General features: G+C 52.1%; 1 protein-coding gene and 1 long non-coding RNA gene across 7 annotated transcripts; one reads left to right on the plus strand and one right to left on the minus strand.

Moving 5' to 3' along the window:
* Window positions 1-1,048: 1,048 nt before the first annotated feature.
* Window positions 1,049-27,841, minus strand: COLGALT1 (collagen beta(1-O)galactosyltransferase 1). Of its 4 annotated transcripts, none has more exons than XM_050925730.1 (12): window positions 27,621-27,841; window positions 19,356-19,466; window positions 17,965-18,082; window positions 17,345-17,479; window positions 16,984-17,188; window positions 15,374-15,493; window positions 13,870-13,946; window positions 13,499-13,605; window positions 12,706-12,838; window positions 11,663-11,790; window positions 10,361-10,567; window positions 1,049-3,014 (listed from the first exon to the last, which is right to left on the minus strand). In XM_050925730.1, the coding sequence occupies exons 1-12, from the start codon at window positions 27,824-27,826 to the stop codon at window positions 2,747-2,749; spliced, it is 1,815 nt and encodes a 604-aa protein (XP_050781687.1). In that variant the 5' UTR covers window positions 27,827-27,841; the 3' UTR covers window positions 1,049-2,746. The 4 variants fall into 4 exon arrangements, with proteins under 4 accessions (XP_050781687.1, XP_050781688.1, XP_050781689.1 ...); XM_050925731.1 differs by having other exon boundaries at window positions 19,264-19,466; window positions 27,621-27,719; XM_050925732.1 differs by lacking the exon at window positions 27,621-27,841 and adding an exon at window positions 20,605-21,220 and having other exon boundaries at window positions 19,264-19,466.
* LOC127035642 (uncharacterized) lies at window positions 24,564-27,282 on the plus strand. Of its 3 annotated transcripts, none has more exons than XR_007769891.1 (4): window positions 24,564-24,668; window positions 25,650-25,711; window positions 25,892-25,942; window positions 27,006-27,128. It is a non-coding gene; the product is annotated as an uncharacterized LOC127035642 (long non-coding RNA). The 3 variants fall into 3 exon arrangements; XR_007769890.1 differs by lacking the exon at window positions 25,892-25,942 and adding an exon at window positions 26,057-26,107; XR_007769892.1 differs by lacking the exons at window positions 24,564-24,668; window positions 25,650-25,711 and adding an exon at window positions 27,248-27,282 and having other exon boundaries at window positions 25,849-25,942; window positions 27,006-27,067.
* Window positions 27,842-27,983: the final 142 nt, after the last annotated feature.

Below are 27,983 nucleotides of genomic sequence, written 5' to 3' on the forward strand. Positions count from 1 at the left end.
AAAAAGGAAGAGGCTAGTTAAACAGAAATTAAAAGATACAGCGCCAAAAGTGAAATCCCTGCAAGCTGCATGGAAAAACTTTTTAAAGACACCATAATAGAGGCTCAATTTAAATATAAACCCCAAATTAAAAAATAGTAAGAGAACCAAAGAAGTGCCACTGTGGCTAAACAACGAAGTAAAAGAATCAGTGAAAGGCAAAAAGTGGAAGTTAAATCCTAGTGAGGAAAACAGAAAGGAGCATAAACGCCAGCAAATAAAGTGTAAAATATAATTAGGAAGGCTAAAAAAGAATTTGAAGAACAGCTAGCCAAAGACTCAAAAAGTAATAGCAAAATTTTTTTCCTAAGTACATCAGAAGCAGGAAGCTGCTAAACAACCAGTGGGTTCACTGAATGATTGCAATATCACTCAAGTCCCTCACAAAGAAGAAAAGTGGATACACATGAAAGCAGGCAGCCACTCTCTCCCTGTAAGAGGACAGCACAGCTCCTTTCCTGGAGGATTCCTCAAGTCAGCACAGAGGAAGAAGCCCTGGAACATGGAGGCACTTTTTAGGTGTTGTAGAGGTAGATCTAATTACACTTCAAGTACTGAACCAATCAGTTCCATCCTGCTTGACATTTCCAGGATTCATAACCTCTCTCTTCTGGTCACTGATACAAATGCACCCCAACAATCACCACATATTTAGTAGCCTATGGGAAAAATCAGTGTTCTCACTCCAGCTCCTGGGACAGGGACCCACAATGCAATTGCCAGTATCGCACCACCTTCAGCAGAAACCATGGAGTGAAAGGGCCATGGGGAAAATCAGGCCCCACTCATTTCTAGGGCTCCTCCAGGTCAGGGTTGAGGTACATGGGTTATGCAGTGCAAGGAAGTTTGTACCACTGCTGCCAAGTTGATCAATAGAAGACTTCACTCTCCAGGGCTGTGAAGCCAGCACTAGATTAAAATACAAGTTGGTGCTTGAAGAAGTCAGCTCTTGCCTAGCTCCTGCCCCAGCACTCTGGGCTGTTTATGAAGAAGCAAGAGACAGTTCAAGTCATAGCCAAAGGATTTTATAAAAACCAAGAGTGTTTTGGTCTTACAGAAAGAGAAGACTTCAGCTTACATTAGGGCACATCATTAGCAGGAACCTGCAGGATCTGGCAGCATTTCACTCCTCCTCCCCAGACACCCCCCAAGAGAACATTCAAGGGTCATGAATACGGATCCCAGAAATCCATGTGCCAGGGAAAAAATGTATAATGGTGTTTTTACAGAGAATCTTTAGTTTTTACACTGAGAAAAAACCAAAACCCGCAATTTTACTGCAAGTACCAGTGTCACTTTTTCAATGTGCACAACCTCCCCCTCCTGTGGTTGATTTTTGAATGTGCTTTAAATTAATATAGGCTACGTCTACACTACAGGATAAATTCGAATTAGCTTAAACCAATTTTATAAAACAGATATTATAAAGTCGAAGGTGCGCATCCACACTAGGCACATTAATTCGGTGGTGTGCGTCCATGGTCCGAGGCTAGCGTCGATTTCTGGAGCGGTGCACTGTGGGTAGCTACTGTAAAATAATGAGGCCAATAACGTCGATTTGCGTCCACATTAACCCTAATCCGATATAGTAATATCGATTTTAGCGTTACTCCTCTCGTTTTGTAGGAGTACAGAAATCGATATAAAGAGCAGTGTAGTGTGGACGGGTGCAGCGTTAAATCGATTTAACGCTGTTAAAATCGGTTTAACAGCGTAGTGTAGACCAGGCCATAGCTAAACATATGCCAATAAACTGCTTGCGGCATACAGCAGTTACTCAATGCCATATAGCGGCTCGCGTTTTAATGCATCTCAAATTTCACTTCAGCCTCCACACATGAGTAATTAAAGTTATAAAAAGATGCTGAAAACTTTAAAAGTCACCTCAAAGACTGTGTCACTGAGTTTGGTAAGGACAAATTTAATGTTGATGGTAAACTGCTGTTCTGTACTGTATGCAGCAAGGCTGTAGATGACATTTGAAGGCAGACAATCGCAGAACACATGGAAAGAGCTAAACTGACTGAAAAGAAATGAAAGAGGCTGAAAGAGCAGGGCCCTCGACATCAGTAAAGAAATGGTGCACTGTGACTGGATCATTCCAGCATTTTACAACTGTAAATATATCAATCAACCATTGTGTTCAACTGATATCTATATATATTGTGGCTGAGGAAACTAACGTTCAGTGTTTCATTTTAAAAATCCATGTTTTCCCCCCCCCACAATTATGGTTCTTTAATTGGAGAATTTTGTTTTGTTTTTTAAAAAAATCAGAGAAAACTAGGATCCCTGGTCATGAGATATACATATGGCAACAGAGGCAGGAAGACCAATGTCCTATCAAGCACCAATATCCTAAACCAAAGAATAAAACTTCTCCACTACAACGAGCAACTGCGTAAAGATCTGTGCTGAACCACAGCGCAGTGGCTGAATTGATGGACAAAGCAAACCTGACTTTCTCCAGCATTCTCTCTGAGAGTCCTGCAATAGCAGAGGTCAGAAGGGCTTCAGCCATGACCCTCATTGGCTTTGTCATCTAAGTGACTTTATCATTATATTCTTGGACACACCGAAGCTCCAATAATCCCCATGGATGGATGCTGCTATAACTGTTTCCCTGCTTTCTATCCCGGCTCCAACACACACCCTTCCTTATCACGGTCAGTCCCTTCATCCATTTCCTAGAAGGGGCCTGCTCTGGTCATAGCTCATCCCGGGCTGTACTGTCAAGAGGTGATTGGAGCACATCTGAGTTCTTGGCCTCCTTGCTGAGCTCCTGCTGTTCTTTCATTTTCTGAGATTTGGCACGGTCCCAGTCAGTTTTTACTCTCTCATTATTCCAAACCACAGAGGTCTCAGTGTCGCTGATGTAACCATCATCACCGGTGTAATGTGTTGGGTAAACCAGCAGTGGTTCCACGGAAAAGGCCAGCAAATTCCGGTTTTCAAAATGTTCCATGTATTCAGAGCTGTTCAGAAAAAGGGGAAAAAGAAAAGAAAAGGGGTGTGTGTTACATCTTCTGCATTTACCCTACAGTCCATCTTCAGCTTCCCGCACCAGCGCATTAATCCCTCCATTTACCCTACTTCACTCCAGACACCCTTCATCCTCCCACTGTGGCATTCAAACCACACATCAAGTTACTTAATCTTCTAATTCACAACCCTTCCAGTCCGCTCCCTTTCCCTAAAAGAACAGCAGCTGTGGAAAAACATCGCAGCTCCAACAACTCCTAAGAAATGAGTGTTTTAGAGCCCTCTCCAACCCCCACCCAAGTAGCTCCAACTAAATCTCAGCCTCCTGGGGCATGGGGCACAAATAGACGAGTAAAGCCAGAAGCCAGCTTGTTACTACTGCAATGTGGGAATGAGTTTAGGACAGTCAGGAAAAACACTGCCTGGGAATGGTTGGGTCATTACACTAATTGAATCTATTTCCCTATGTTAAGTTCTCACACCTTCTATGGGTCATCTCAATTATCACTTCAAAAGTTATTTTTATCCTGCTGATGACAGCTCATCTCAATTGATTAGACTCTTTCAGTTGGTATGCATACTTCCACCTTTTCATCTTCTCTGTATGTATAAATATCTCCTGTCTGCGTGTTCCATTCTGTGCATCCGAAGAAGTGAGCTGTAGCTCACGAAAGCTTATGCTAAAATAAATGTGTTAGTCTCTAAGGTGCCACAAGTACTCCTGTTCTTTTTGCGGATACAGACTAACATGGCTGCTACTCTGAAACCTGCTCGAACCAGGCAGTGTTGAGCAAGATGGTCTGAAGGTGTGATGTCAGCTCTCACTAACAGGGCTGGGTGGCCCACTTGATTCTCAGTAAAGTGGCAGGTTTTAGAAGCTATAACAAGGAGCAGCCTGGACTGCAAGTACGGTGATCAAGCCAGTGAACAGTGATGGGGCTAGAGCAATCTCACGCCTTTGCTGCACAGGAACTCCAAATGGCATTTTTGTCAAAACAGAAAATTCTGCAGGAAGTGTCTGATTTTACCCAAGTTGCTCAGGTATTCATCAAAAAACTCCATGGGTGCTGAAGACAAAAACATTTCTGGTTGTTCAATAAAAAAAAAATCAAAAAGCTTTAAGAAAAATTAAGAAAAATGTAGGGCTGTCATTTAATCAGCGTTAACTCATGCAATTAACTAAAAAAAAAAAATCAATCATGATTAATCGCACTTATAACAATAGATTACCAATTGAAATTTATTAATTTTTTTAATTGTGCAACAGCCCTGGAAAAATGTTAGTTTTCATTCAAATTTTACATACGAACTGTGATGTCATTCCATATTTTTTATGAAATTATGCTTATCATATGAATGACATAACTGAGATATACTTTATGCCAGAGGGCTCATGTGAGATATCATTGGAAAGGTAAGATTTACTGAATGTGATTATCCTATTTGTATGCCTGTATCATTTCTGTATGGGAAGTTAGAAACATTGACTATGTATTTGTATTTCAACTATGCTACTTTGGGTAACGCCCACTGCTAACACTTCAGATACAACAATGGAAAAGCCAGATAGGGTGGATGTCTCATCAGCGAGGACAATGATCTGTGAAAAGCTTGGCTTTCCTGTGGACGCCCCATACTGCCACTGACTCATGGACGTTGTGATCCTACAGAATCAGGTGGTCTTGTCACCTGATACTAAACATTACCTGGGACTTGTAATTTTCCACTGTAAGGGAAGGGGGATCAAGCTTGGGAAACAAAGGATTCCCAGCTTATGTGAATCCTATTTAAGGGTGGGGAGGAAGGCAAACAAGACTCCTCCCCCTTCATGGCCTGTCTGCCCAAGAAGAAAGACTGAAAAAGAGAGGGCAAGGTGGGAGTCCAGACTGCATGGCTGGCCTTACCATAAGGCGAACTGAGATGGCTGCCTCAGGTGCCAAAATGGGTGGGAGGGGGAGTGGGGCGGGCACCACTAGGACCCAGAGTGTAGAAAATTGTGTCTGCTGCTGGTGCATATGTATTCTCTCTGCTCTAGAGGCACTGAGATGGTGGAGTGCTGTGCTGGAGGAAGGAGGGCACAAGAGACATAACAGGAAGGCAGGAGAAGAGGTGAGAGGGAATAACAGAAAGCGGCAGGAGCTGCAGGGAGACAGAGGAGCAGCTGCTCTCTTATGCACCTCTCTAGCACCCCCAGGAGCCTGGCCTGATTCACACCAGCTTCTCAGGGAGCTTCCTGTTTCCTGCTGCTTCCCTGAACCCACTTCAGGAGAACTGAAGTAGTAGGAGCCAGTTAGGCCCTTAAGACGCTGATATCTTCCCTCACTCAGGCCTGCTATCAGCCTGCTTATTTGTCCCCTTCAATTGAGTGAGAGCCACTGTAGCTGGCACAGAACAGCAGTCATGAGTGAAAGAAGAAAATGCCCCTCTGGAGCAGCATTCAGAAAAAGAAAGCAAGCAAAGGAAGCTTTTCTATCTAAGCAGGAAGGAGCTCTCCTGAGATACATAGACACAAATGTTCACGGTGAGCCTTCCAGCCCCAGTGAGAATGTAAGTGGTGAGGAGATGACTGGAAGATCAGGCAGAGTGTAGGTGACCCGGCAGCTACTGCAGCATCCATATCTCCATCTCAAATGGATGTCACCATGCACATTCCTGAAGAAAAGTGTATGTCAGAGAAGAGTGTGGTGGGGGCGCAAGAAACAGCTGCTGCTGAGTCTAGTTCCTTAAGACTAGATGATCCAGGACTGTGGACTCACTTGAGCAGTAGCCTGAGGGACTTCTTTGTACTCCATGGGCCACAGCAAGTGAAAAACTTCATGTTCCCCAAAAACAATGAAAACAGAAGTTTCTATCCAACACATAATCGGTATGAAATCCCCAATGGTGACAAAGTGGAGAGGCCATGGCTTATGTACTCAAAAATCCAGAATGCTGCATACTGTTTTGGTTGCAAACTCTTCCAGTTCTAATGTTCTAGCCACACTGGGTTCCAAGGACTGGAAAAATCTGGCTAGAAATCTGGCATGCCATGAGAAGGCAGTAAATCACCAGAGAGCATTCCATAGGTGGAAAGAGCTTGAGATGAGACTAAGATTAAAGGTCACCATAGATTAGCGTCAAGAGAAGATTGCATCAGAGTCTCTTTACTGGAAAAATGTTCTGAAAAGGCTCATTGCTGTTGTGAGAATGCTTGCTACCCAAAACCTAGCACTGTGTGGCAATTCAGATCAGCTGTACGTGCCAAACAATAGAAACTTCCTTAAAACTGTGGATCTGATGGCTGAGTTAGATGCTCCTGGAGTACAGCATCAAAGAAGAGTCACGACCCAAGAAATATACACACACCACTACCTTGGAAAAACAATTCAAAAGGAGATCATACAGTTACTGGCAAAAGTCAAAGAGAAGATTGTGGCAGATCTGAAGTCAGCAAGATATTACTCTGTTATTCGGGACTGCACACCTGACATCAGCCATACAGAACAAATTACTTGAATGGTGCGTTTTGTAACGACAACAGAACCTAGTGAAAATGTCTCTGCAATGGTGATTGTCAGAGAGCATTTTCTATAATTTATTGACACTGATCATATTACAGGAGCTGGTATGACAAAAGTGCTTCTTAAAAAGCTGGAAGATTGGGGGGGGGGGGGGAGATAGCTCAGTGGTTTGAGCATTGGCCTACTAAACCCAGGGTTGTGAATTCAATCCTTGAGGAGGCCACTTAGGGATCGGGGGCAAAATACAGTACCTGGTCCTGCTAGTGAAGGCAGGGGGCTGGACTCAATGACCTTTCAAGGTCCCTTCCAGTTCTAGGAGATAGGTATAGCTTCAATTATTATTATTTTAATATTTGGGAATTGCAATAGCTGACATGAGAGGTCAGGGCTACAATATGGTGCCAACACGAGAGTAAAAAAAGAACAGAGGAGTGCAGACACAGATCCAAGAGTTAAACCCTTGAGCTTTTTTTGTCCCATGCAGTTCTCATTCATTGAACTTGGTGGTCAGTGATACAACATCAGCTTCTAGTGAGGCTGCTGAATATAAGAATATAAGAACGGCCGTACCGGGTCAGACCAAAGGTCCATCTAGTCCAGTATCTGTCTACCGACAGTGGCCAATGCCAGGTGCCCCAGAGGGAGTGAAGATAACAGGCAATGATCAAGTGATCTCTCTCCTGCCATCCATCTCCACCCTCTGATGAACAGAGGCTAGGGACACCATTTTTTACCATTCCTGGCTAATAGCCATTTATGGACTTAGCCATCATGAATCTATCCAGTTCCCTTTTAAACATTGTTATAGCACCAGCCTTCACAACCTCCTCAGGTAAGGAGTTCCACAAGTTGACTGTGCGCTGTGTGAAGAAGAACTTCCTTTTATTTGTTTTAAACCTGCTACCTATTAATTTAATTTGGTGACCTCTAGTTCTTGTATTATGAGAATAAGTAAATAACTTTTCCTTATCCACTTTCTCAACATCACTCATGATTTTATATACCTCTATCATATCTCCTCTTTTCCAAGCTGAAGAGGCCTAGCCTCTTTAATCTTTCCTCTTATGGGACCCTCTCCAAACCTCTAATCATTTTAGTTGCCCTTTTCTGAACCTTTTCTAGTGCTACAATATCTTTTTTGAGGTGAAGAGACCACATCTGTACACAGTATTCGAGATGTGGGCGTACCATGGATTTATGTAAGGGCAATAATATATTCTCAGTCTTATTCTCTATCCCCTTTTTAATGATTCTAACATCGTTTGCTTTTTTGACCGCCTCTGCACACTGCGTGGACATCTTCAGAGAACTATCCACGATGACGCCAAGATCTTTTTCCTGACTCGTTGTAGCTAAATTAGCCCCCATCATATTGTATGTATAGTTGGGGTTATTTTTTCCAATGTGCATTACTTTACATTTATCCACATTAAATTTCATTTGCCATTTTGTTGCCCAGTCACGAATTATATTAATGTAATTCAAAGCATTTATGTATTTTTCTCTGCATCAACTCATCAATGGAAAATTTTGAAGCAACATCTGGGAACATCCTCTCTAACACTGAAACCATTGAGTGCCGCATGATGGGAAACTCCAGTGGAGGCGATAAAGCCTATCAAACACTAAATTGGGAAGATAGATGATGCTATAGTTGCCAGTATGGAGGATAATGCTATGACAGGAACTGTTCGTGGGAGAACAGTGGCAGAGGGAAATAGAATCACCAGAAACATACATAACTTCAATTTTCTGTGTGGCTTAGTGTTGTGGCATGACATACTGTTTGAAATAAATGTTGTAAGCAAGAGACTCCAATGCTGTAAGCAAGAGACTCCAAGAGACTCCAAGGTGAACTTGATATATCTGGAGCAATGGAACAACTGGACAAAGCAAAGTCATACCTACAGTCTTACCGGTCAGATGAGGGATTTCAAAACATTCTGAAGAGTGCACAGAAGTTGGCAGAGGAACTTCACACTGAAGCTATTTTCCCACCCTTTCAAGAATAACAGAGTCACCGAAGAAGACGACATCTTGATTACGAGGCACGGGATAATCGCATAAGAGACCCCAAACAACCATTCAAAGTTGAATTCTTTAGCCAGATGCTAGACTGTGCAATACAGTCAGTTGAATGTTTCATGCAGCTCAAGGAACACAGCAGTGTATATGGGATGTTGTATATGATATTCCAGAACCCCTCACTATACCTGAAGAAGACCTACATCAGCAATGCAGGGCACTAGAGATGGTGTTGACACATGATGACGTGTGATATTGATGCGAGTGATTTATGTGATTAACTGAAAGCCCTTTCAAGATGCATCTCAGCAGGATCAACTCCAAAGGCTGTTCTGGAATATACGTGCACAAATAAGATGACCACTCTCTTTCCAAATGCTTTTGTTGCTCTGCACATACTTCTAAGACGTTCTGTAACAGTTGCCAGTGGAGAACACAGCTTCTCCAAGCTGTAGATAATAAAAACACATCTACGCTCCACAGTGACACAGGAGAGGCTGGTCGGCCTTGCAACCATCTCAATAGAGCATGAGCTGGCCCAGACTGTGGACCTTCAGGAAGCAGTTCAAATCTTTGGAACCAAGGCGGCACCAAAAGCACCACTTTGATTATTCAAAACAGATTAAAATGCCAGTGTTTACTATGCAGACAAAAAAAAAGTCTGAACAGCAAATGTAAGTGTTACTTAAAATTTTTGAACAAGGCGTTTTAAGTTGTTAGTTCTCCTTTATTGGGGTAGGCAGCAGAGCAGTACCATGAGAGGAGAAGAACAGGAAGAAGGCAGAATTGAGACCTTTCAAAGTTTTGGCCCAAGCAAGGGGACATGGAAGCATCATTTGAGCTCCTTGCCTCAGGTGCCAAAATGTTGTGGGCTGGCCCTGCCAGACAGACAGGGGTCTAGTCTGAAAAGGACTATAACTGGAACTCTGAACCACAGAAGCTTTGCAAACTGCCCGCAACAATATCTAGGGTGAGAAATACTATTTGTAACCAGTTTCTTTAGTGAAACTAGCTTAGTTTGCGTGTTTGATTTCATTTGCTTAATCTGCTTTGTTCTGTTTGTTACCCCTTTTACCACTTAAAATCTGCCTTTTACAGTTAATAAAATTTGTTGATTATTAAACCCAGTTTCTGTAATTTCTAATGGGGGGGGAGGGAGAGGGGGAGAAATGTGCACATCTCTCTCCATACTGAGGGAGGGGGCGAATTTCATAGTATATCTTTGGGTCTGTGCTCCAAGGGAGGTGGACATTTGAGTGCTGGAGCAAGTCCCTTAAGCTGATTCTTCCCAGAGCTGATCTGCAGCTGGGCGTGTCCCTGCCTGTGTGTGTTAGAGGAGGTTTTAAGACCGTGGCTCAGCAAGACAGGCTAAAGGGGGCCCATGCTGGCAGAACAGGTAGACTCGGTGGTATCCAGGCACATCAGGTGGCTTCCCAAAGAGTCCAACCCATCACAGGAACAATAAACATTTCCCAACTAGCTCTAGTTAGAACCTCTGTTTTCAGGAACAAGCAGGAAAACTCTTCAGTAATCCTCACACCAACTCCATATGCTACTACTGGGATATGTAAGGCTTCACTGCCAAGTTCAGAACACAGGGGTTAATCCCTGTTCAGCTACGGCAGCTGACTACAGACTCCATCTCTGACTACTGCTGAAGCAGCAGCAAAGAGTGTTTGTTCAAAGCTCTGCCTGCAACAGGCTTCTCACTTCAGAACACAATGCTCCCTTCACCCATGCACCCACCATTCCTATAGGCTGATACACCCTTCTTTCCCCAGCACTAGGCCCCAGAGGATGCAGTCCAGACTCACACAGGGTGTTTGTCAAACATGACAGGAAGAAATTCATCCACAGGTAACATCTTGGAGAGCGGCTCAGCTGCCAGCAGCTTCTGGGCACCCTGCAGTGAAATCACATAGGCTAGAGTCCAGTAGGAATAATCTGCCTCCACCAGGTTCCGCACGTGAGGCACAGACTTCTCTGGGTGATCCACCTGCATTCGCTTCCTCCCAATGTAACTGGGGGAGACAGACAGCAGCACAAGATTATCTTTTAGAAAGAGACTTACATTCTAGCTCTGGGGTTCTCAAACTTCATTGCACTACGAGCCCCTTCTGACAAAAAAAATTACTACAGTCCCCCTCCTGGGGTCTTAAAGCCTGAGCTTGTTCAAGCCGCACCACTTGAGAGATGGGGACGGCAAGGGGACAAAGCCAAAGCCCCACAGCCCCAGGCTGAGGCCAAAGTCCAAGGGCTTCAGCCCCAGGCAGGAGGCCTGTAACCTTAGCCCCATCACCCAGGGCTGAAGCCCTTGGGCTTGGGCCCTGTCCCCAGCAAGTCCAAGACAGCCCTGGTGACCCCATTAAAATGGGGTCCCAACCCACAGTTTGAGAACTGCTGCAAGCAGCAGCTAGGGCCTCATGAAGGAAAGACTGGGTGGAATTCTCTGGCCAGCTTTATGCAGGAGGTCACATTAGATGATCGTAATAGTCCCTGCTGGCCTCAAAAAAAAAAAAAAAAAAAAAAAAAAAAAATTATGAAGTCCCCATGCCTGGAATCAGTCAGCATAGGTGGAGAACAGAGGTGGCAGGTACCCTTGTAGCATAGGCCAACAACTTCTGGCATAAAAATAAATCTGCTTTCTGGTTAACAGGGTACGTGGTCCTCTCTGATGATGTGTTTGCCGTACAGAAATCTTTTGCCATCATCAGTGGGTGAGCCTATGCTCTGAACAGAGTGCAGCTCAGCATTCTCACCAACACCCAGGCTCTATCAGAGTTGCTCCATTGGAGCTGTTGGTAACAGGGAAATCAATGACCTCTTTGTTTCCAGTGTGCCAAGCCATCAAAGTATCACCCTCCCCTTATTCAAATCCCTTTCAGAATGCCACTTCCTACTAATGCCTACAAAAAGCAAGTTTATAATAATCAAAGGGTAGGTTATCACCGATTGTTCCCTTACTCTTCTCTCTTTTAGACTGCAAGCTCTTTGGGGCAGGATTTATGTATTTTACAACACTGAGTGTACTGCCAGAGGTAAACAGATAATTAAAGACAAGTGCCCAGGGAAGCTGAGTAGAACATCCACATAACGTTCTGATCTTCTGCACTTACATCAAGTCCCAATCCAGACCCTCTTCTTCCAGGTCATACATCAGATTCATCAGACGTCGTTTAAAGAATATTTCAAACCGCAGGTCATCCTCGAACACGACTGATTTCTCCAGCCCTCTCTCCACAATCTAGCAATTTAGCAGAACAGAAGCTAAGTCAGAGAACCTGAAATGCCTGCACCTCCTTCGCCCCACCCCCCATGACATGTAATTTATATCCCCTTCTTTCACAGCACTGGTATCTATTGACTTTTAGTGCTGAGGAATTAGCTCTCTCTTGCCTCCCAACCTCTTCCATGTATATTCCCTTTTACCACTTCTAGGGAACATCTAGGCATCATGAGTAAGGTTCAGATTTTCGTCACAGTTATTTTTAGAAAAAGTCACGGACAACAAACAAAAATTCATGGAAGCCCGTGGCCTGTGTGTGACTTTTACTAAAAATAATGAGGGGAGGCCAGACAAGAGGATGACTGAAGCCTGAGCACAGGGGTGGGGGAAGAAGTAATGAGAGTCTGGACCCCACTGCGGGGCCCCCTGCCACTCACAGTGGTTGTAGAGGAAAATGTCATGGAGATCTCTGAAAGCCACGGAACCTGCGGCCTCCATGACAATCTTATCCTTAATCATGAGATATGCAAGACTGCTCCCAACCTGCTGTGTATAAATATACCCATTGTGGCTCACATAGTAACCCAAAAAAAAACAGAGGAGGGCACCACCCTGCTACCTACACACTCCTCTCACCCAGCTAAAACAACAGTATGAGCATGTGAATTTCTGCTCAGTGCAGGGATGATTCAAGTCTCTGGATGTTCCTGAGCAAAACCCCCCACCCCCACCAGACCATATGTCCCTGCTTATTCTTTGTGCGACTGCAAACCCTGCCAAGGGCAGTGGGAATGCTGGAAGAGTAGAACCATGACAGGAGCACAAATTGAAAAGGTCCTGGCTTGGCTATCACACCCAAACAGAACAAGTGTCCTGAAGGGGTCAGAAGCACCAAGATCCCTGGAGCTCTCCTGAGTATGCAGACTCACTTACCTCCTTCCAGATCTTATAGTGACTGAGGAAGCAACCCAGCTCCCCTTTGGTGAGTGGACGGCCGTGGTATGGATCCTTATATCCTGGCAGCATCTGAATCCCCATAGCTTCCACCTCACTACTGTTCATGGCTCTGCAACAAGCACAAAGTGGTTAATGTCTCCATCAGCACAGAGCAGCAGCTGCCTTTGGAGTCTCTGCTAATGCTCATGAATGCAGCTTCTCTCCCCAAGAAATCTCAAGGCCACTTTATTTTAAGCCTCTCTCTTTGCAGAAGAGATGATGGAAAACAGAACAGAAGATCCTAGGATTACTCATTCTCACAGCCAGTTTATAAAGAATGCAGGCAATTTAGGTCATTACAACAGCTGTTCTGGCAACAGCTCACACCTCAAGGCACTACATAGCCATTATCTTGTTACCTCACCCTGAAGGGCCTTGTGTGCACATGCAGGGAAGACATTATTAGAGGAACTATACAGGCTATTCACTCAGCAGCCTCTTTGTCCATTGACAGGGTGGGATGAAAGGAGACAATGCCTTACAATTCATAAGGGGCCTTCCTACAGCAGAGAACTTTATGAAGTGACTGGAAAGCACTGACACCCAGAGCGTTTGGCTCCTCCTTCTCCCCTCCACCAAGCAAGGGAGTTGCTCTGCTTCCCTGCATCTCCAAGAAACAGCATCAGCTCTTCCCCATAAATACACCCTTCAGGAATCCTCATTGCAATATCCCGGTTCCTTATTATCAGGTGTTGGACTGGGCAAATGCTTGTTCTTTGGATGCACTCACTTTCCATCCACAGCCTCAATGATTTTGCAGTCGATCTGCTGCTCATACAGCGTCCGCAGCATTCGCTCTCGTCGATCTGCCCTGTGCTTTAAGTTAATCATGAAAACCTGAGGAAATAAAATCCATGGCCATGAATGTGCAGGGAGGTCCCTACTACACCCAGGGAGGCAAGAACTCAACTGCAACCTTGATGCATCCTGCACTGAACACAAAGGAAGAGATACCCTGTGCTTTATTAAGACCTAGAAATGCAGCTCAGGCATTAGAGAGCCTGAGGTGACTACAGGAGGAAGCCCATAGGCTCAGCTTGTGCAAACTAAACACTGTTCTTCATCTCAGTAATGTGCCTGTATGGAGCAGTCCTGACTCACCTCATCAAAGCCCATCTTGTCAGGGACCTTGGGCAGGACGGACAGGTATTCTGAAGGTTCCACTGGAGGGTTCTTCACTAAGGGACAACCAAGAAATGGATTGTGAATGGGTTTCTGTAAGACATTATCTTCCAGACATAAGGCCAAGGGACCTCTCTTAGCCGCCACAACTCCAAATGGGGCACAGCTACCACCGTACTAGGAATAGCCGTCCAAACAAACCACCACAGAGGAACCAGGCACGAACAACCCACTGGGGCCTGAGAAGGAAAAGGAACCTCTAATTTTCTATTTCACGACCCATCTCCTACACCCCTTCTCGTTGCTAGCCTTTGGCCAGTGCCCCCCGAGTGCCTGACAGGGATATTTATGCTTATTAGTCCTGTTGACTGACATACTGCTCTCTCATTTATTATTTACTTCAGGTTTTCCCTCTTGTTGGAAGGAGATGCTCCAGTCTCAAGGAGTGAGCAAAGAGTATTCAGCCAATTAGAGAACATTTGCAGGCAGATTTGAACAGGAAACCACTGTCTAGAGCTGCATTTACAGAAATATTCTGTCTCTGAAGACAAGGAGAATGCAAGCTTGTGCAGCTGAAGCCATGCTCTGTGTGCAGCCAAGGGTTGGGCGGGGGGGAGGGGAGGGGAAAAATCAGAGGAATAAACCTCTGGCATCAAATTCTCAGAGACACATATAATTATTTTAAAATAGTTATCCTGTGACCTGGGCTCTCCCTCTTGCATTACTCAGATTTACAGAGACGTGTATTTAAATGGCTAGGAATCAGTCCCCGTCCCTTTAAGTGTTGATAGGGAGAGGTCAGATACTCAACTTCAGTAAAACAATCTCTGTGCAGCCAGGACCAAATATAAAAGAGATACTGTGAACCGTACCTAGGAATGTACCCAGGGGAAGAAAACATGGAGTCCAACACACTCCCTATACTGTACACACCAGAATTCAGATTACTCCACACATAACAGGGTGGATGGGCACTGCCACACAGGCCCTGCAGACACCAGAGGCCAAGAGAGGGGGAAAAACTGAAAGAGGACTGTGTGGCAAACTGCAGTCACAGGAGATGAGGGGCCCTAAAGGTTAGCGGAAAAAGCAACACAGTCAAGTCAGGAAGAAACGCTCTCTGTTTTTAAGTGGTACAAACAGCAACCACAGGAGCTGAACAATTTACCCAGATGTCAACAGGCAAGACACCATGCCACGCCCTCACTACAAGCAGCTCCAACATAGCCAAGGGAACTGTGGAATCATTTGAGGTAGAGCTTCCATAGAAACTACCATTCTAGCCATCCTGCTTTTACAATTCCTCAATATATTTTCCTCCTTCCATCCAACCAGCAGCTTTGAGGCAGCTACTGCTGAATCTCCAGGACAGACAGGTCCCAAATTCAGAATGTCAGAAGTAAGAGGGAAGAAGGAAAACCGTCTACGCAATTCCCAGTCCAAGCCTATGAACGTTCTGTTTCTAGTGGCATCCAGCACTTACCCATTATCTCCAGCTGCACGTGCATGAAGCTTTCCACCTCATCCCGCATGGTGCTGTGGGCTCTCAGTGGCACCGGCAGGAAGCCATAAACCTCTTTGTTGCATACAAACATCTGGACCTCTGAAGTGAACACACAGAGTGAGCTAGATGCTGCTCAAAACCCACTCAGTGGCAAACTCAGCCCACATCATGGGACTGCATAAGGCACCCATGTCCTTGGGTTCATAAGTCAGCCCAATAAGACCTCACGTGGCCTGTATGAGACAACTGCATTAGAGGGGTGTATTGTGCAGTGACCTGTACAAAAATGCCAATGTACAACAAAGCAGGCCATTATATACAATTGTTTATACAAGTATAAGACAGACTGACACTCCCTGGATGGCTTGAGTTGGGAAAGGAAATGTTTGTAGTTGAAATCACTTAAATGGGTTTTCCTGTTTCTTGTTTCATGGAATAATGTCTCCATTCGTTTTTGAACATTGCTTATTCACTATGGCACTAAAAGGGTCAGAGGGACAGGGAGGAGCAAGCTTCACCATTATGGCTGCGGCTCCACCACATTTTCCTGGAACCCTGGGATGCGCCATGACACCATTGGGCCTTTGTCACCTTGATCCTGAAAGATGTTGTGACCTGGCCAGGCCAGAGAAAGGGAACTAAATGACATCCCCTCCATCAGCTTTGTCTAAACCTTGAATACCTGAGAGTTAGGTTCTAGCTATTGTTCCTCCCTCATGTCATTTTCCTTCCTTGTCTTATTTCTCCTGTTTCTAATGTCTCTTTTTGCCTTTGGCCTAACAAGAGTCAGGCTTTAACTGGCCAAGACAGCTTCACATTTGCACACTGGTATGACAGGAGAAGCAACAAAAAGCAATTCTTTAAACAGACCAACACTGGTAAACGTTTGCCATGTCTCAGAGTAGCTGATAAGATCGTACACTGGTCCTGTTTCCCAGCAGCAAAGTTGCAAGCCAAAATCCAAACCCTCACAAAACCTAGCAGAGACAGATGTTGCATTTTCTATCTTTTCTATTCTTCTCTGTTTCCATTTATCTTGTTTGGTATGAAAGGAAACAGGACTTTCAATAGCAGCAGCAGCTCCAGACCATCTAAACTAACTTTCTCTCTTCTCCCTCATCTTCCCACAAGAGGACAGCTAATACCATCTAAAAGACTGTAAAGCAAGTGTTCCCCCCATAAAATACTCTATACAACAACTAAAAGGAATAGGGAAAGCTATTAAAATGAAAGTCTGAGTTCATGCAATACATTTCAAATCCTTTCATTGTTTTTTCCTTCTTTTTCTGTGACTTTAAAAGATTTTATAACGGTGAGTGTTACAAAAATAGGGGCCATAGCAATTACTTGATAGGCTTGGTTTGGGGGTCTCCTAACTGAACTACTGAGCGCTGCAACAGTAAATAAGGGTTTTGTTAATATCTTATCCCTTGTTGGGCCCAAGACAACCCATTACCAACACAGCAGACAACCTACTCTGCCTTCAGAAAAGGATGGCTGCAGGCTCCTCATCTCTCAGTCCAGAGCAAAGCTACACACCCAGCCTATGCTAGCAAGAAGTGCATGAGCAGCAATATCCATTAACTCACCTGCCTGCTTGCAGGCAAATGCAAAGACAATGATGTCATCAAAAGACCAGGTGTAATCTGGGTGTGGTGGGTAGAAGGCAAGGTCCCGGGAGGCCTCTTTCCGCAGGTCAATCAGGAAAGTGGAGTGTACCATGGGGACAGCAAAGCAGCCACGGCGATCTCGTTTTCGAATGGGAATGTAGGCAGGAGTGCGTTTGTAATAACCCTAAAAAAGGGGAAAAGGAGAGTCTTGCAGGAGCTCTTATGGGGGGAGAGGGGTAGCTGGGAGCTACTCATGCACGCAACGGATCCTGTGTGCAAAGTGCTGGTGTACACAGGGACTGGAAGAGGAACATATGTCAGAACCCAGGCCTCCTCCTACCTGCGAAGTCATTCCACACCAGAAGTTAGAATAGGCAGCACGAGAGTCCAACATGGGCGCCACTACGGTCTTGTTCTCTGCCATCAGCAGGCCCAGGGTGTCTGGGTTTGTCAGGAGATTATCTGCATCCACAAACTGCAAACAGCAAAGAGAGACAACAAGCACAGTCAATTCTAATGCAGCCAGTCTGGTCCCTTTACTGTGTAAACCTTGTGAATGCTTTCCAACTACTCCTAAAGATATTCTCAGGATGTCCATTGACCCTAGGTGCTCCTCAATAACTAGATATTACTGCTTTCATTTTGATAAAAACAGGCATTTCTGTTTTTTTCAGGCATTCTCAGACCTGAAAGGCAGGATCCATCAGGTTGCTGCCAAAAGCAGGACACCAAAGTACATGGATAATGGGCCATGGCCTGCCTGGATGCTGTCTGGCTATTCCTGTGCTCACGCAGCTCTGCTGTGCAGGGCCAGGCTAGTTTAATCAGCAGCATTAGCCCAGGTGAGAGGCAAACAGAAACCTGCACAACTGGACTTGGATTTGGTTTGCAAACTGAAAATGACTGGACATAAACATAGCATCTGTCACCACAGTACCAAAGGCAGGGAGATTTTCTTACCAAGATGTAGTCAGCCCACATGTCCCTAGCAGATTTCAAGGCTGCTTGTCTGAGCTTCATCACATGCTCATAGCGAGAATTTGACCAGTGCTTCGGGCCTTCCTCATCCGGATAGGACCTGCCAGGGATTAGCCTCAGTTAGAGACCCAGCTGGGTTCATCTCTCCTCACTGCTTTCCCTTCCCAAAAGTTACATGATGTGAATATATAGCTGGAATGAACTCAGCACAAGTGCCAAATCTGAGAGGTGAAAGGCAAGCTAGTTGTAAAAGACGCCCCGCCCCCCTTTAGCCACACAATCCAAGTGGCCTTCTCTGCCAAGGAACTAACAGACCTCCTGCTTGGTTTTGGAGTCTTCTCCATAGACAACAGCAAGATTTCGGCTCAGTAATGTCACGGGGGCCCCTGAGACTCTACAGAAAAGGGAAGGCATTTGACAGACAGACATGTCTTGTTGGTCTCCATGGATCCAATTAAATCCTTGGGCTAACAGAATATCCTCTATATGCAGTGGAGATCATTGATGCAGCAGAGTCAATTGCTCTGACCCACCAGTTTATGAGCGTCTCTGAACAATCTTGTCTAGAACTGCAGCCAATCCAATCCTGCCACAAACAGTGACTTCTATCAGGGCCCTGACCTGCTCTCCAGCACACTACTCCCACGTGACAAGCATCCTGAATCCTCTAAAACAAGCAAGACCAGATACGGCAGAATTTAATGCTGTCTCCTTGGTGTCTGCAGATTTTGAAAAGGAAAAACAGATTTTTTACTTCTATATTCAAAAAAATGAGATTATTGAAGTATTTACATGGGATTCTCAATAGCACTTGGAGACCGGCTCTGTTCAGTAATTTGCAGGTAGGTCTGCAAGGCTGTATGACCAGGGTGGGCTTCTGACAGTTGCAAGGCGGGGCAGCTTGACTTTCCTATCTGGAGCAAAGACTGCATCAACCATCCTCCCATCCCTAGCACCCCATCTCACTATCTGAGTGCATGTCTGTGAGGTCAAGGGAGGTCATTTGTGGGAAGGAAGCCAATGGTTCGAAGGGAGCCAGGGCACTTGCTGGGGGGAAAGGGGGTTCAGACATTCACCCATCCTCACTTTGAGAGTTCAGTGGGGCTAAGATGAAACTTAACAAAATCACATGCCCCAGAGAAACAAGGCTTATCAACAAACCCTATCTGCTCCCTGGCCCTGGGGCAGTCTTTCACAGGGCTCAGCTGGGTTCTTTCCAACGCCTACCCATCCCACAGAGGCTAACTCCATCTTTAACCAAGTATTCAACCTTTAATTTACCCTTTTACTGAGGAAATCAATAAACCTGTGCAGCTGTCTCTCTTCCCAAGTTTAGGCAGGTGCTGGTAACAGTCTCTGAGGCAGGATCTCACCTGGGCTCCTCCATCGGCCTCCACTCCACAGAGTGATACAAAGTCTGCACATTTATCAGCCATTCTCGTAGCACAGCCGTTGTGTTGTCAGTGTTGTGGTCTGTTGCCACCCTGAAAAACACTCAACAGTGACACACTGCTAAGTAGGAACATGAACCCTCCTGGCACTTTCCCCCACGCCCTGCAGGGGAAGCTGGAGCAATGCTCTTGGTTAAGGTTACGATTTAATCGTGAGTATCTTTAGTAAAAGTAACGGACAGGTCAAGGGCAAAAAACAACAACAACAAAAAAATTCACAGCCCCAGGACCTGTCCATAACTTTTACTAAAGATACTCATGATTGAATCTTGGGGCAGGGGGCACTGCGGGGGCAAAGCTGGGGACCTGGCACTGCCAGAGGGGGGAAGCCTCGTGGGGCATCGCTCTGACTGCTGCCTGGGGGGATGGGGGGCAGGGGCAGAGTGGGGAGTCCTGGGAGGCCCACTGCGGCTCCAGTCACTGCCAGGGATGAGGGAGCCCCAGGACCAGCCGCACTGGCAGTTGCTCAGGTGGTCCATGGGGCCAGCTGCCCAGGGCCACCAGAGCAGCGGCCAGTGCCACTGGCTGCAAGACCGCCCAAGCGCCTGGCTGCAGAACCACTCTAGCAGCAGCCAGTGTGGCTGAGCCAGGGCGGCCCTGAGATCAGCCACACTGGTCACTACAGAAGTCACTGAATCTGTGACTTCCGCGACCTCCATGACAGACATGGAGCCCTACTCTTAGTCCATGCTGCCTCCCCTCACACCCTGCAGGAGAGTTTGAGGTAAATCCCACCATCTCAAATACTTTCTCATCTGCAAAGCTGCCCATTTCCCCTCTAGGTTCCACTCAGCCCACAGGAGACACCCATGTTCCCAGAATTCTGGGCTCTCCATTCTAACCCTGCTCCTCCTCATATCCATTGAACCAGGAGCCTCTTGCCTCTCACCCTCTCTAGTGCAAGGTATTGCCCTAATGTAATAAAACCAGGCAATCAGCATCCCAGACCCTACTCCAACCCAGTCTTGTTGAGAATGGATTCCTAACACAAGATGCACAGCTGTCTTTAACCCTGTTAGCTAATGGGGGTGGGAGGTGGGTGTACCTTCACTCTCCTCTTTCCAAGCGTACAATTCATCCACCACGGAAAAAGGGCTCACGGAGCCCTGGGATCGCTCCTTCAGCCACCATGAAGCGGCAGGAAAAGTTCTCTTCTTCAGTCTATACTTACCTCAAAGTGGTAGAGAGTTTGCAGTAGTGCCTTTCTTTCCTCCTGCTGTAACACAAGCTCCAGTGGGAATTTCAGAGCAGGTACTAAATCCCTTGGGGAAGATACCTTCCCTGTTGAAAACACTACCTGCCCAGCTTGTCCATGTAACAGTCACGTGCACCGAGTGCTGGCTACATGCACATGAAGCTGTTAATGTCCAGACACTTGGGACAGGTTGGCAAGCGTTTCACTGGGGCCAAGGTGGTTTTAAAATGCTAATCTGCAACCTAGAAAAGGTAACAGGACCCTCCCATCCAACGATACCCACATTGGCCCAGGGTCTCACTAGACTCCTGTCTGTGCTCAAGAAAGGCTTCAGGCTCCCAGCGTGGGGCTGCGGGGAGCAGGGAAAGGGAGTTGCCTGAATCTCACCAGCCCCCAGAAAGGCAGGGGGAGGAAATCCCAGGCGGGTCCCAAGCACCATCAGCTCCTGCTAGGGCCAGGGAAAGAAACAAGTACGTGTGGAGAGAAGCCAAGGAGATCCTAGGGACCTGGGTGGCCAGGGTGAGGGAGAAAGTCCTGCGGCCGCTGGGTGTGTCTTGCTAGCGTGTGCGTGATATTCCCAGAGATGGAGGTCTGGGGGGCTGGGCGGTGATGCCCGGGGGGGGGGGGGAAGGGGGGCAGATAAGCAGGGATGACGTCCAGGGGTGGATTACGTGGGAGGGGAATCCTGAAGGGGGGGGGGGAGGGCTGGGCAGGTCCCGGGCGATGGATGCCGGGGTGGGGGGCACGGGCGGGTTCTGGGGGATGGATGCCCAGGGGGGGAGGATGCCTGGGGGGGACTAGGTAGGGACGATGCCCGGAGACCGAGGGGGGTTGGGGGTTTGTGCCGGGATGCCAGGGGCACGGACGGGTCCCAGGGATGGATGCTGCGGGGGCGGGATGCCTGGGGGACTAGGCAGGGATGACGCCCGGGGTGGGGGGGTGGATGCCATGAGGTGGAGGGGGAATGCCAGGGAGCATGGGCAGGTCCTAGGGATGGATGCCGGAGGGGGGGTGCCCAGGGGACTAGGCAGGGATGATGCCCAGGGGTGGATTACGTGGGGTGGGGGGGATGCCGGAAGCATGGGCAGGCCCCAGGGATGGATGCGGGGGGGGGGGGGGGGGCTGAGCTGGGCACGTCTTGGGAATGCATACCCAGAGTGGGCAGGGACGCCGGGGGGACTAGGCAGGGATGACGCCCGGGGGGGGGGGGGGATGCCATGAGGTGGGGGGGGAATGCCAGCGAGCATGGGCAGGTCCCAGGGATGGATGCCGGAGGGGGGGAGGGCCTAGGGGACTAGGCAGGGATGATGTCCAGGGGCGGATTATGGTGGTGGGGGGATGCCGGGGGCTGGGCAGGTCCCAGGGATGGATACGGGGAGGGTACCCGGGGGACTAGGCAGGGATGATGTCCAGGGGTGGATTACGTGCGGGGGGAGGGGATGCCGGGGGCTGGGCAGGTCCCAGGGATGGATGCGGGGGGGAGGCATGGGCAGGTCCTCGGGGATGGATGCAGGATGGGGGGTACCCGGGGGACTAAGCAGGGATGATGTCCAGGGCGGATTACGTGGGGGAGGAGATGCCCGGGGGCTGGGCGGGTCCCTAGGCATGGATGCAGGAGGGGGGGGGGTACCCGGGGGACTGGGCAGGGATGATGTCCAGGAGCAGATTACGTGGGGCGGGGGGGATGCCAGGGGGCTGGGAAGGTCCCGGGGGTTGGATGGAGGGGGGGCATGGGCAGGTCCCCGGGGATGGATGCCGGGGGGGGGGTGCCCAGGGGACTAGGCAGGGATGATGTCCAGGGGCGGATTAAGTGGGGGGAGGATGCCGGGGGCTGGGCAGGTCCCCGGGGATGGATGTGGGGGGGGGTACCCGGAGGACTAGGCAGGGATGATGTCCAGGGGCGGATTACGTGGCAGGGGGATGCCGGGGGCTGGGCAAGTCCCAGGGATGGATGTGGGGGGGAGGCATGGGCGGGTCCCCGGGGATGGATGCAGGATGGAGGGTACCCAGGGGACTAAGCAGGGATGATGTCCAGGGGCGGATTATGTTGGGGGGCGCAATGTCAGGGGGCTGGGCAGGTACCGGGGGACGGATGCGGGGGGGGGGGCATGGGCGGGTCCCCAGGGATGGATGCAGGATACCCGGGGGACTAAGAAGGGATGATGTCCAGGGGCGGATTACATGGGGCGGCAGGGATGCCGGGGGGCTGGGAGGGTCCCCAGGGATGGATGCAGGATGGGAGGTACAAGGGGGACTAGGCAGGGATGATGTCCAGGGGCGGATTACGTGGGGCGGGGGGGATGCCAGGGGGCTGGGCAGGTCCCAGGGATGGATGTAGGAAGGGGGGGTACCCGGGGAACTGGGCAGGGATGATGTCCAGAGGCGGATTACGTGGGGGGGGGATGCCGGGGGGTTGGGCAGGTCTCAGGGATGGATGCAGGAGGGGGGGTACCCAGGGGACTGGGCAGGGATGATGTCCAGGGGTGGATTACGTGGGGTGGGAGGGATGCCGGGGGGCTGGTCAGGTCCCAGGGATGGATGCGGGGGGGGGGGGGGTATAGGCGGATCCCCAGGGATGGATGCAGGAGCGGGGGGTACCCGTGGGTCTAGGCCGGGGGTGATGCCCAGGGGCGGAATACGTGGGGCGGATGCTGGGGGGCTGGGCAGGTCCCCGGGGATGGATGCCGGGAGGGGTGTGTGCCTGGAGGACTGGGCAGGGATGATGCCCGGGGGCCGGATGCCGCGGGGGGTACAAGGGGGACTCGGCAGGGATTATGTCCAGGGGCGGATTACGTGGGAGGGATGCCGGGGGGCTGGCCAGGTCCCCGGGGGTGGATGCGGGGTGGAGGGCATGGGCCGGTCCCCGGGGATGGATGCAGGATGGGGGGTGCCCGGGGGACTTGGCAGGAATGATGTCCAGGGGCGGATTGGGGGGGGGGGGGGGCCGGGGGCTGGGCAGGTCCCAGAAATGGATGCGGGGGGGCATGGGCGGGTCCTCAAGGATGGATGCAGGATACGGGGTACAAGGGAGACTAGGCAGGGATGATGCCCGGGGGCCGGATGCCGCGGGGACTGCAAGGGGGACTCGGCAGGGATGATGTCCAGGGGCGGATTACATGGGGGGATGCCGGGGGGCTGGGCAGGTCCCCGGGGATGGATGCGGGGGGGGGGGCATGGGCGGGTCCCCAAGGATGGATGCAGGATGTGGGGTACAAGGGGGACTAGGCAGGGATGATGCCCGGGGGCGGATTACGTGGGGGGGGATGCTGGGGGCTGGGCAGGTCCCAGGGATGGATGCGGGGGGGGGCATTGGCGAGTCCCCAAGGATGGATGCAGGATGCGAGGTACAAGGGGGACTAGGCAGGGATGATGCCCGGGGGCAGATTATGTGGGGGGGGGATGCCGGGGGGCTGGGTAGGTCCCAGGGATGGATGCGGGGGGGGGGGTATGGGCCGGTCCCCAGGGATGGATGCAGGATGCAGGGTACAAGGGGGACTAGGCAGGGATGATGCCCGGGGGAGGATTACGTGTGGGGGGGGGATGCCGGGGGGTTGGGCATGTCCCAGGGAAGGATGCTGGGCGGGTCATGGGCGGCTCCCCAGGGATGGATGCAGGATGCGGGGTACAAGGGGGACTGGGCAGGGATGATGCCCGGGGGCCGGATGCCGGGGGCTGGGCGGGTCCCCAGAGATGGATGCAGGATGCGGGGTACAAGGGGGACTGGGCAGGGATGATGCCCGGGGGCCGGATGCCGGGGGCTGGGCGGGTCCCCAGGGATGGATGCAGGATGCGGGGTACAAGGGGGACTCGGCAGGGATGATGTCCAGGGGCGGATTACGTGGGGGGCCGGATGCCGGGGGCTGGGCGGCTCCCCAAGGATGGATGCAGGATGCGGGGTACAAGGGGGATTAGGCAGGGATGATGCCCGGGGGCCGGATGCCGGGGGCTGGGCGGGTCCCCAGGGATGGATGCAGGATGGGGGGTGCCCGGGGGACTAGGCAGGGATGATGCCCGGGGGCCGGATGCCGGGGGCTGGGCGGGTCCCCAGGGATGGATGCGGGATGCGGGATACAAGGGGGACTAGGCAGGGATGATGCCCGGGGGCCAGATGCCGGGGGCTGGGCGGGTCCCCAGGGAGGGATGCGGGGTACAAAGGGGACTCGGCAGGGATGATGTCCAGGGGCGGATTACGTGGGGAGGGGGATGCCGGGGGCTGGGCAGGTCCCCGGGGATGGATGCGGGATGGGGGGTACCCCGGGGACTCGGCAGGGATGATGTCCAGGGGCGGATTACGTGGGGGGGGGGGATGCCGGGCGCTGGGCAGGTCCCCGGGAGATGGATGCGGGGGGGGGGGCATGGGCCGGTCCCCGGGGGATGGATGCGGGATGGGGGGTGCCCGGGTGACTAGGCAGGGATGATGCCCGGGGGCCGGATGCCGCGGGCTGGGCGGGTCCCCGGGGATGGATGCAGGGTACAAGGGGGACTAGGCAGGGATGATGTCCAGGGGCGGATTACGTGGGGGGGGGGATGCCGGGGGCTGGGCAGGTCCCGGGGGATGGATGCAGGATGGGGGGTGCCCGGGGGACTAGGCAGGGATGATGCCCGGGGGCCGGATGCCACGGGCTGGGCGGGTCCCCGGGGAAGGATGCAGGATGGGGGGTGCCCGGGGGACTAGGCAGGGATGATGCCTGGGGGCGGATTACGTGGGGGGGGGATGCCGGGGATGGATGCAGGATGGGGGGTGCCCGGGGGACTAGGTAGGGATGATGCCCAGGGGCGGATTACGTGGGGGGGGGATGCCGGGGATGGATGCAGGATGGGGGGTGCCCGGGGGACTAGGCAGGGATGATGCCCGGGGGCCGGATGCCGCGGGCTGGGCGGGTACCCGGGGATGGATGCGGGTGGGGGGCATTGGCGGGTCCCCAGGGATGGATGCAGGATGCGGGGTACAAGGGGGACTAGGCAGGGATGATGCCCGGGGGCGGATTACGTGGGGGGGGGGGATGCCGGGGGCTGGGCAGGTCCCAGGGAAGGATGCGGGGGGGGCATGGGCGGCTCCCCAGGGATGGATGCGGGATGCGGGGTACAAGGGGGACTGGGCAGGGATGATGCCCGGGGGCCGGATGCCGGGTGCTGGGCCGGTCCCCGGGGATGGATGCGGGATGGGGGGTGCCCGGGGGACTGGGCAGGGATGATGCCCGGGGGCCGGATGATGGGGGGCTGGGCGGGTCCCCAGAGATGGATGCAGGATGCGGGGTACAAGGGGGACTAGGCAGGGATGATGCCCGGGGGCCGGATGCCGGGGGCTGGGCGGGTCCCCAGGGATGGATGTGGGATGGGGGGTGCCCGGGGGACTAGGCAGGGATGATGCCCGGGGGCCGGATGCCGGGGGCTGGGCGGGTCCCCAGGGATGGATGCGGGATACAAGGGGGACTAGGCAGGGATGATGCCCGGGGGCCGGATGCCGGGGGCTGGGCGGGTCCCCAGGGAGGGATGCGGGGTACAAAGGGGACTCGGCAGGGATGATGTCCAGGGGCGGACTACGTGGGGAGGGGGATGCCGGGGGCTGGGCAGGTCCCCGGGGATGGATGCGGGATGGGGGGTACCCCGGGGACTCGGCAGGGATGATGTCCAGGGGCGGATTACGTGGGGGGGGGGGGATGCCGGGCGCTGGGCAGGTCCCCGGGAGATGGATGCGGGGGGGGGGGGCATGGGCCGGTCCCCGGGGGATGGATGCGGGATGGGGGGTGCCCGGGTGACTAGGCAGGGATGATGCCCGGGGGCCGGATGCCGCGGGCTGGGCGGGTCCCCGGGGATGGATGCAGGGTACAAGGGGGACTAGGCAGGGATGATGTCCAGGGGCGGATTACGTGGGGGGGGGGATGCCGGGGGCTGGGCAGGTCCCGGGGGATGGATGCAGGATGGGGGGTGCCCGGGGGACTAGGCAGGGATGATGCCCGGGGGCCGGATGCCACGGGCTGGGCGGGTCCCCGGGGAAGGATGCAGGATGGGGGGTGCCCGGGGGACTAGGCAGGGATGATGCCTGGGGGCGGATTACGTGGGGGGGGGGATGCCGGGGATGGATGCAGGATGGGGGGTGCCCGGGGGACTAGGTAGGGATGATGCCCAGGGGCGGATTACGTGGGGGGGGGATGCCGGGGATGGATGCAGGATGGGGGGTGCCCGGGGGACTAGGCAGGGATGATGCCCGGGGGCCGGATGCCGCGGGCTGGGCGGGTACCCGGGGATGGATGCGGGTGGGGGGCATTGGCGGGTCCCCAGGGATGGATGCAGGATGCGGGGTACAAGGGGGACTAGGCAGGGATGATGCCCGGGGGCGGATTACGTGGGGGGGGGGGATGCCGGGGGCTGGGCAGGTCCCAGGGAAGGATGCGGGGGGGGCATGGGCGGCTCCCCAGGGATGGATGCGGGATGCGGGGTACAAGGGGGACTGGGCAGGGATGATGCCCGGGGGCCGGATGCCGGGTGCTGGGCCGGTCCCCGGGGATGGATGCGGGATGGGGGGTGCCCGGGGGACTGGGCAGGGATGATGCCCGGGGGCCGGATGCTGGGGGGCTGGGCGGGTCCCCAGAGATGGATGCAGGATGCGGGGTACAAGGGGGACTAGGCAGGGATGATGCCCGGGGGCCGGATGCCGGGGGCTGGGCGGGTCCCCAGGGATGGATGTGGGATGGGGGGTGCCCGGGGGACTAGGCAGGGATGATGCCCGGGGGCGGATTACGTGGGGGGGGGGATGCCGGGGGCTGGGCGGGTCCCCGGGGAAGGATGCAGGATGCGGGGTACAAGGGGGACTCGGCAGGGATGATGTCCAGGGGCGGATTACGTGGGGGGGGATGTCGGGGGCTGGGCCGGTCCCCGGGGATGGATGCCGGGGGGGAGGGGTGCCCGGGGGACTGGGCAGGGATGATGCCCGGGGGCCGCGGGCTGGGCGGGTCCCGGATGCCGCGGGGGTGCCCGGGGGCGGCTCTCACCACAGCGCCGTTCGCTCCTTCGGGTGCCGCAGCCGCTCCAGGGCCCCCAGCACCGCCGGCAGCGAGTGCGCCGCGTTCCGAGCAAGCAGCGCGATCAGCACCCGAGGCGCCTGCAGCGGCGACTCCGGGCTCCACCGCTCCTCGGGGAAGTAGGCGCCGCCCGGGGCCAGCAGCAGCAGGAGCCAGAGCCCGGCGGCCGGGGCCATGGTGCGTCGGGCGATCCGCGCAGCTGCCCTCCGGCAAGAAATGGAACTTAAAGGCAAAGGGAAGACAAGCCCGGTATTGGCCGCAGTCTTCCTCAGGGGGGCACCTCCCCTTTAACAGGCATTCTTACACGCCGACAGAAAAAGTCCGGAGACACCC

This window comes from Gopherus flavomarginatus, chromosome 16, assembly GCF_025201925.1.
Source record: "Gopherus flavomarginatus isolate rGopFla2 chromosome 16, rGopFla2.mat.asm, whole genome shotgun sequence".
Classification (NCBI taxonomy): domain Eukaryota; kingdom Metazoa; phylum Chordata; order Testudines; family Testudinidae; genus Gopherus; species Gopherus flavomarginatus.

Excerpts from the sequence above, each read along its gene's own strand:
- COLGALT1 (XM_050925730.1), bottom strand. The coding sequence starts at position 27,826 with ATGGCCCCGGCCGCCGGGCTCTGGCTCCTGCTGCTGCTGGCCCCGGGC. Across the intron at positions 17,480-17,964 it reads TGTGGGCTGACTACATCTTG|TTTGTGGATGCAGATAATCT; the intron begins GTAAGAAAATCT and ends TGCTGTTTGCAG. Across the intron at positions 3,015-10,360 it reads ATGTTTGACAAACACCCTGT|CTCTGAATACATGGAACATT; the intron begins GTGAGTCTGGAC and ends TTTTCTGAACAG.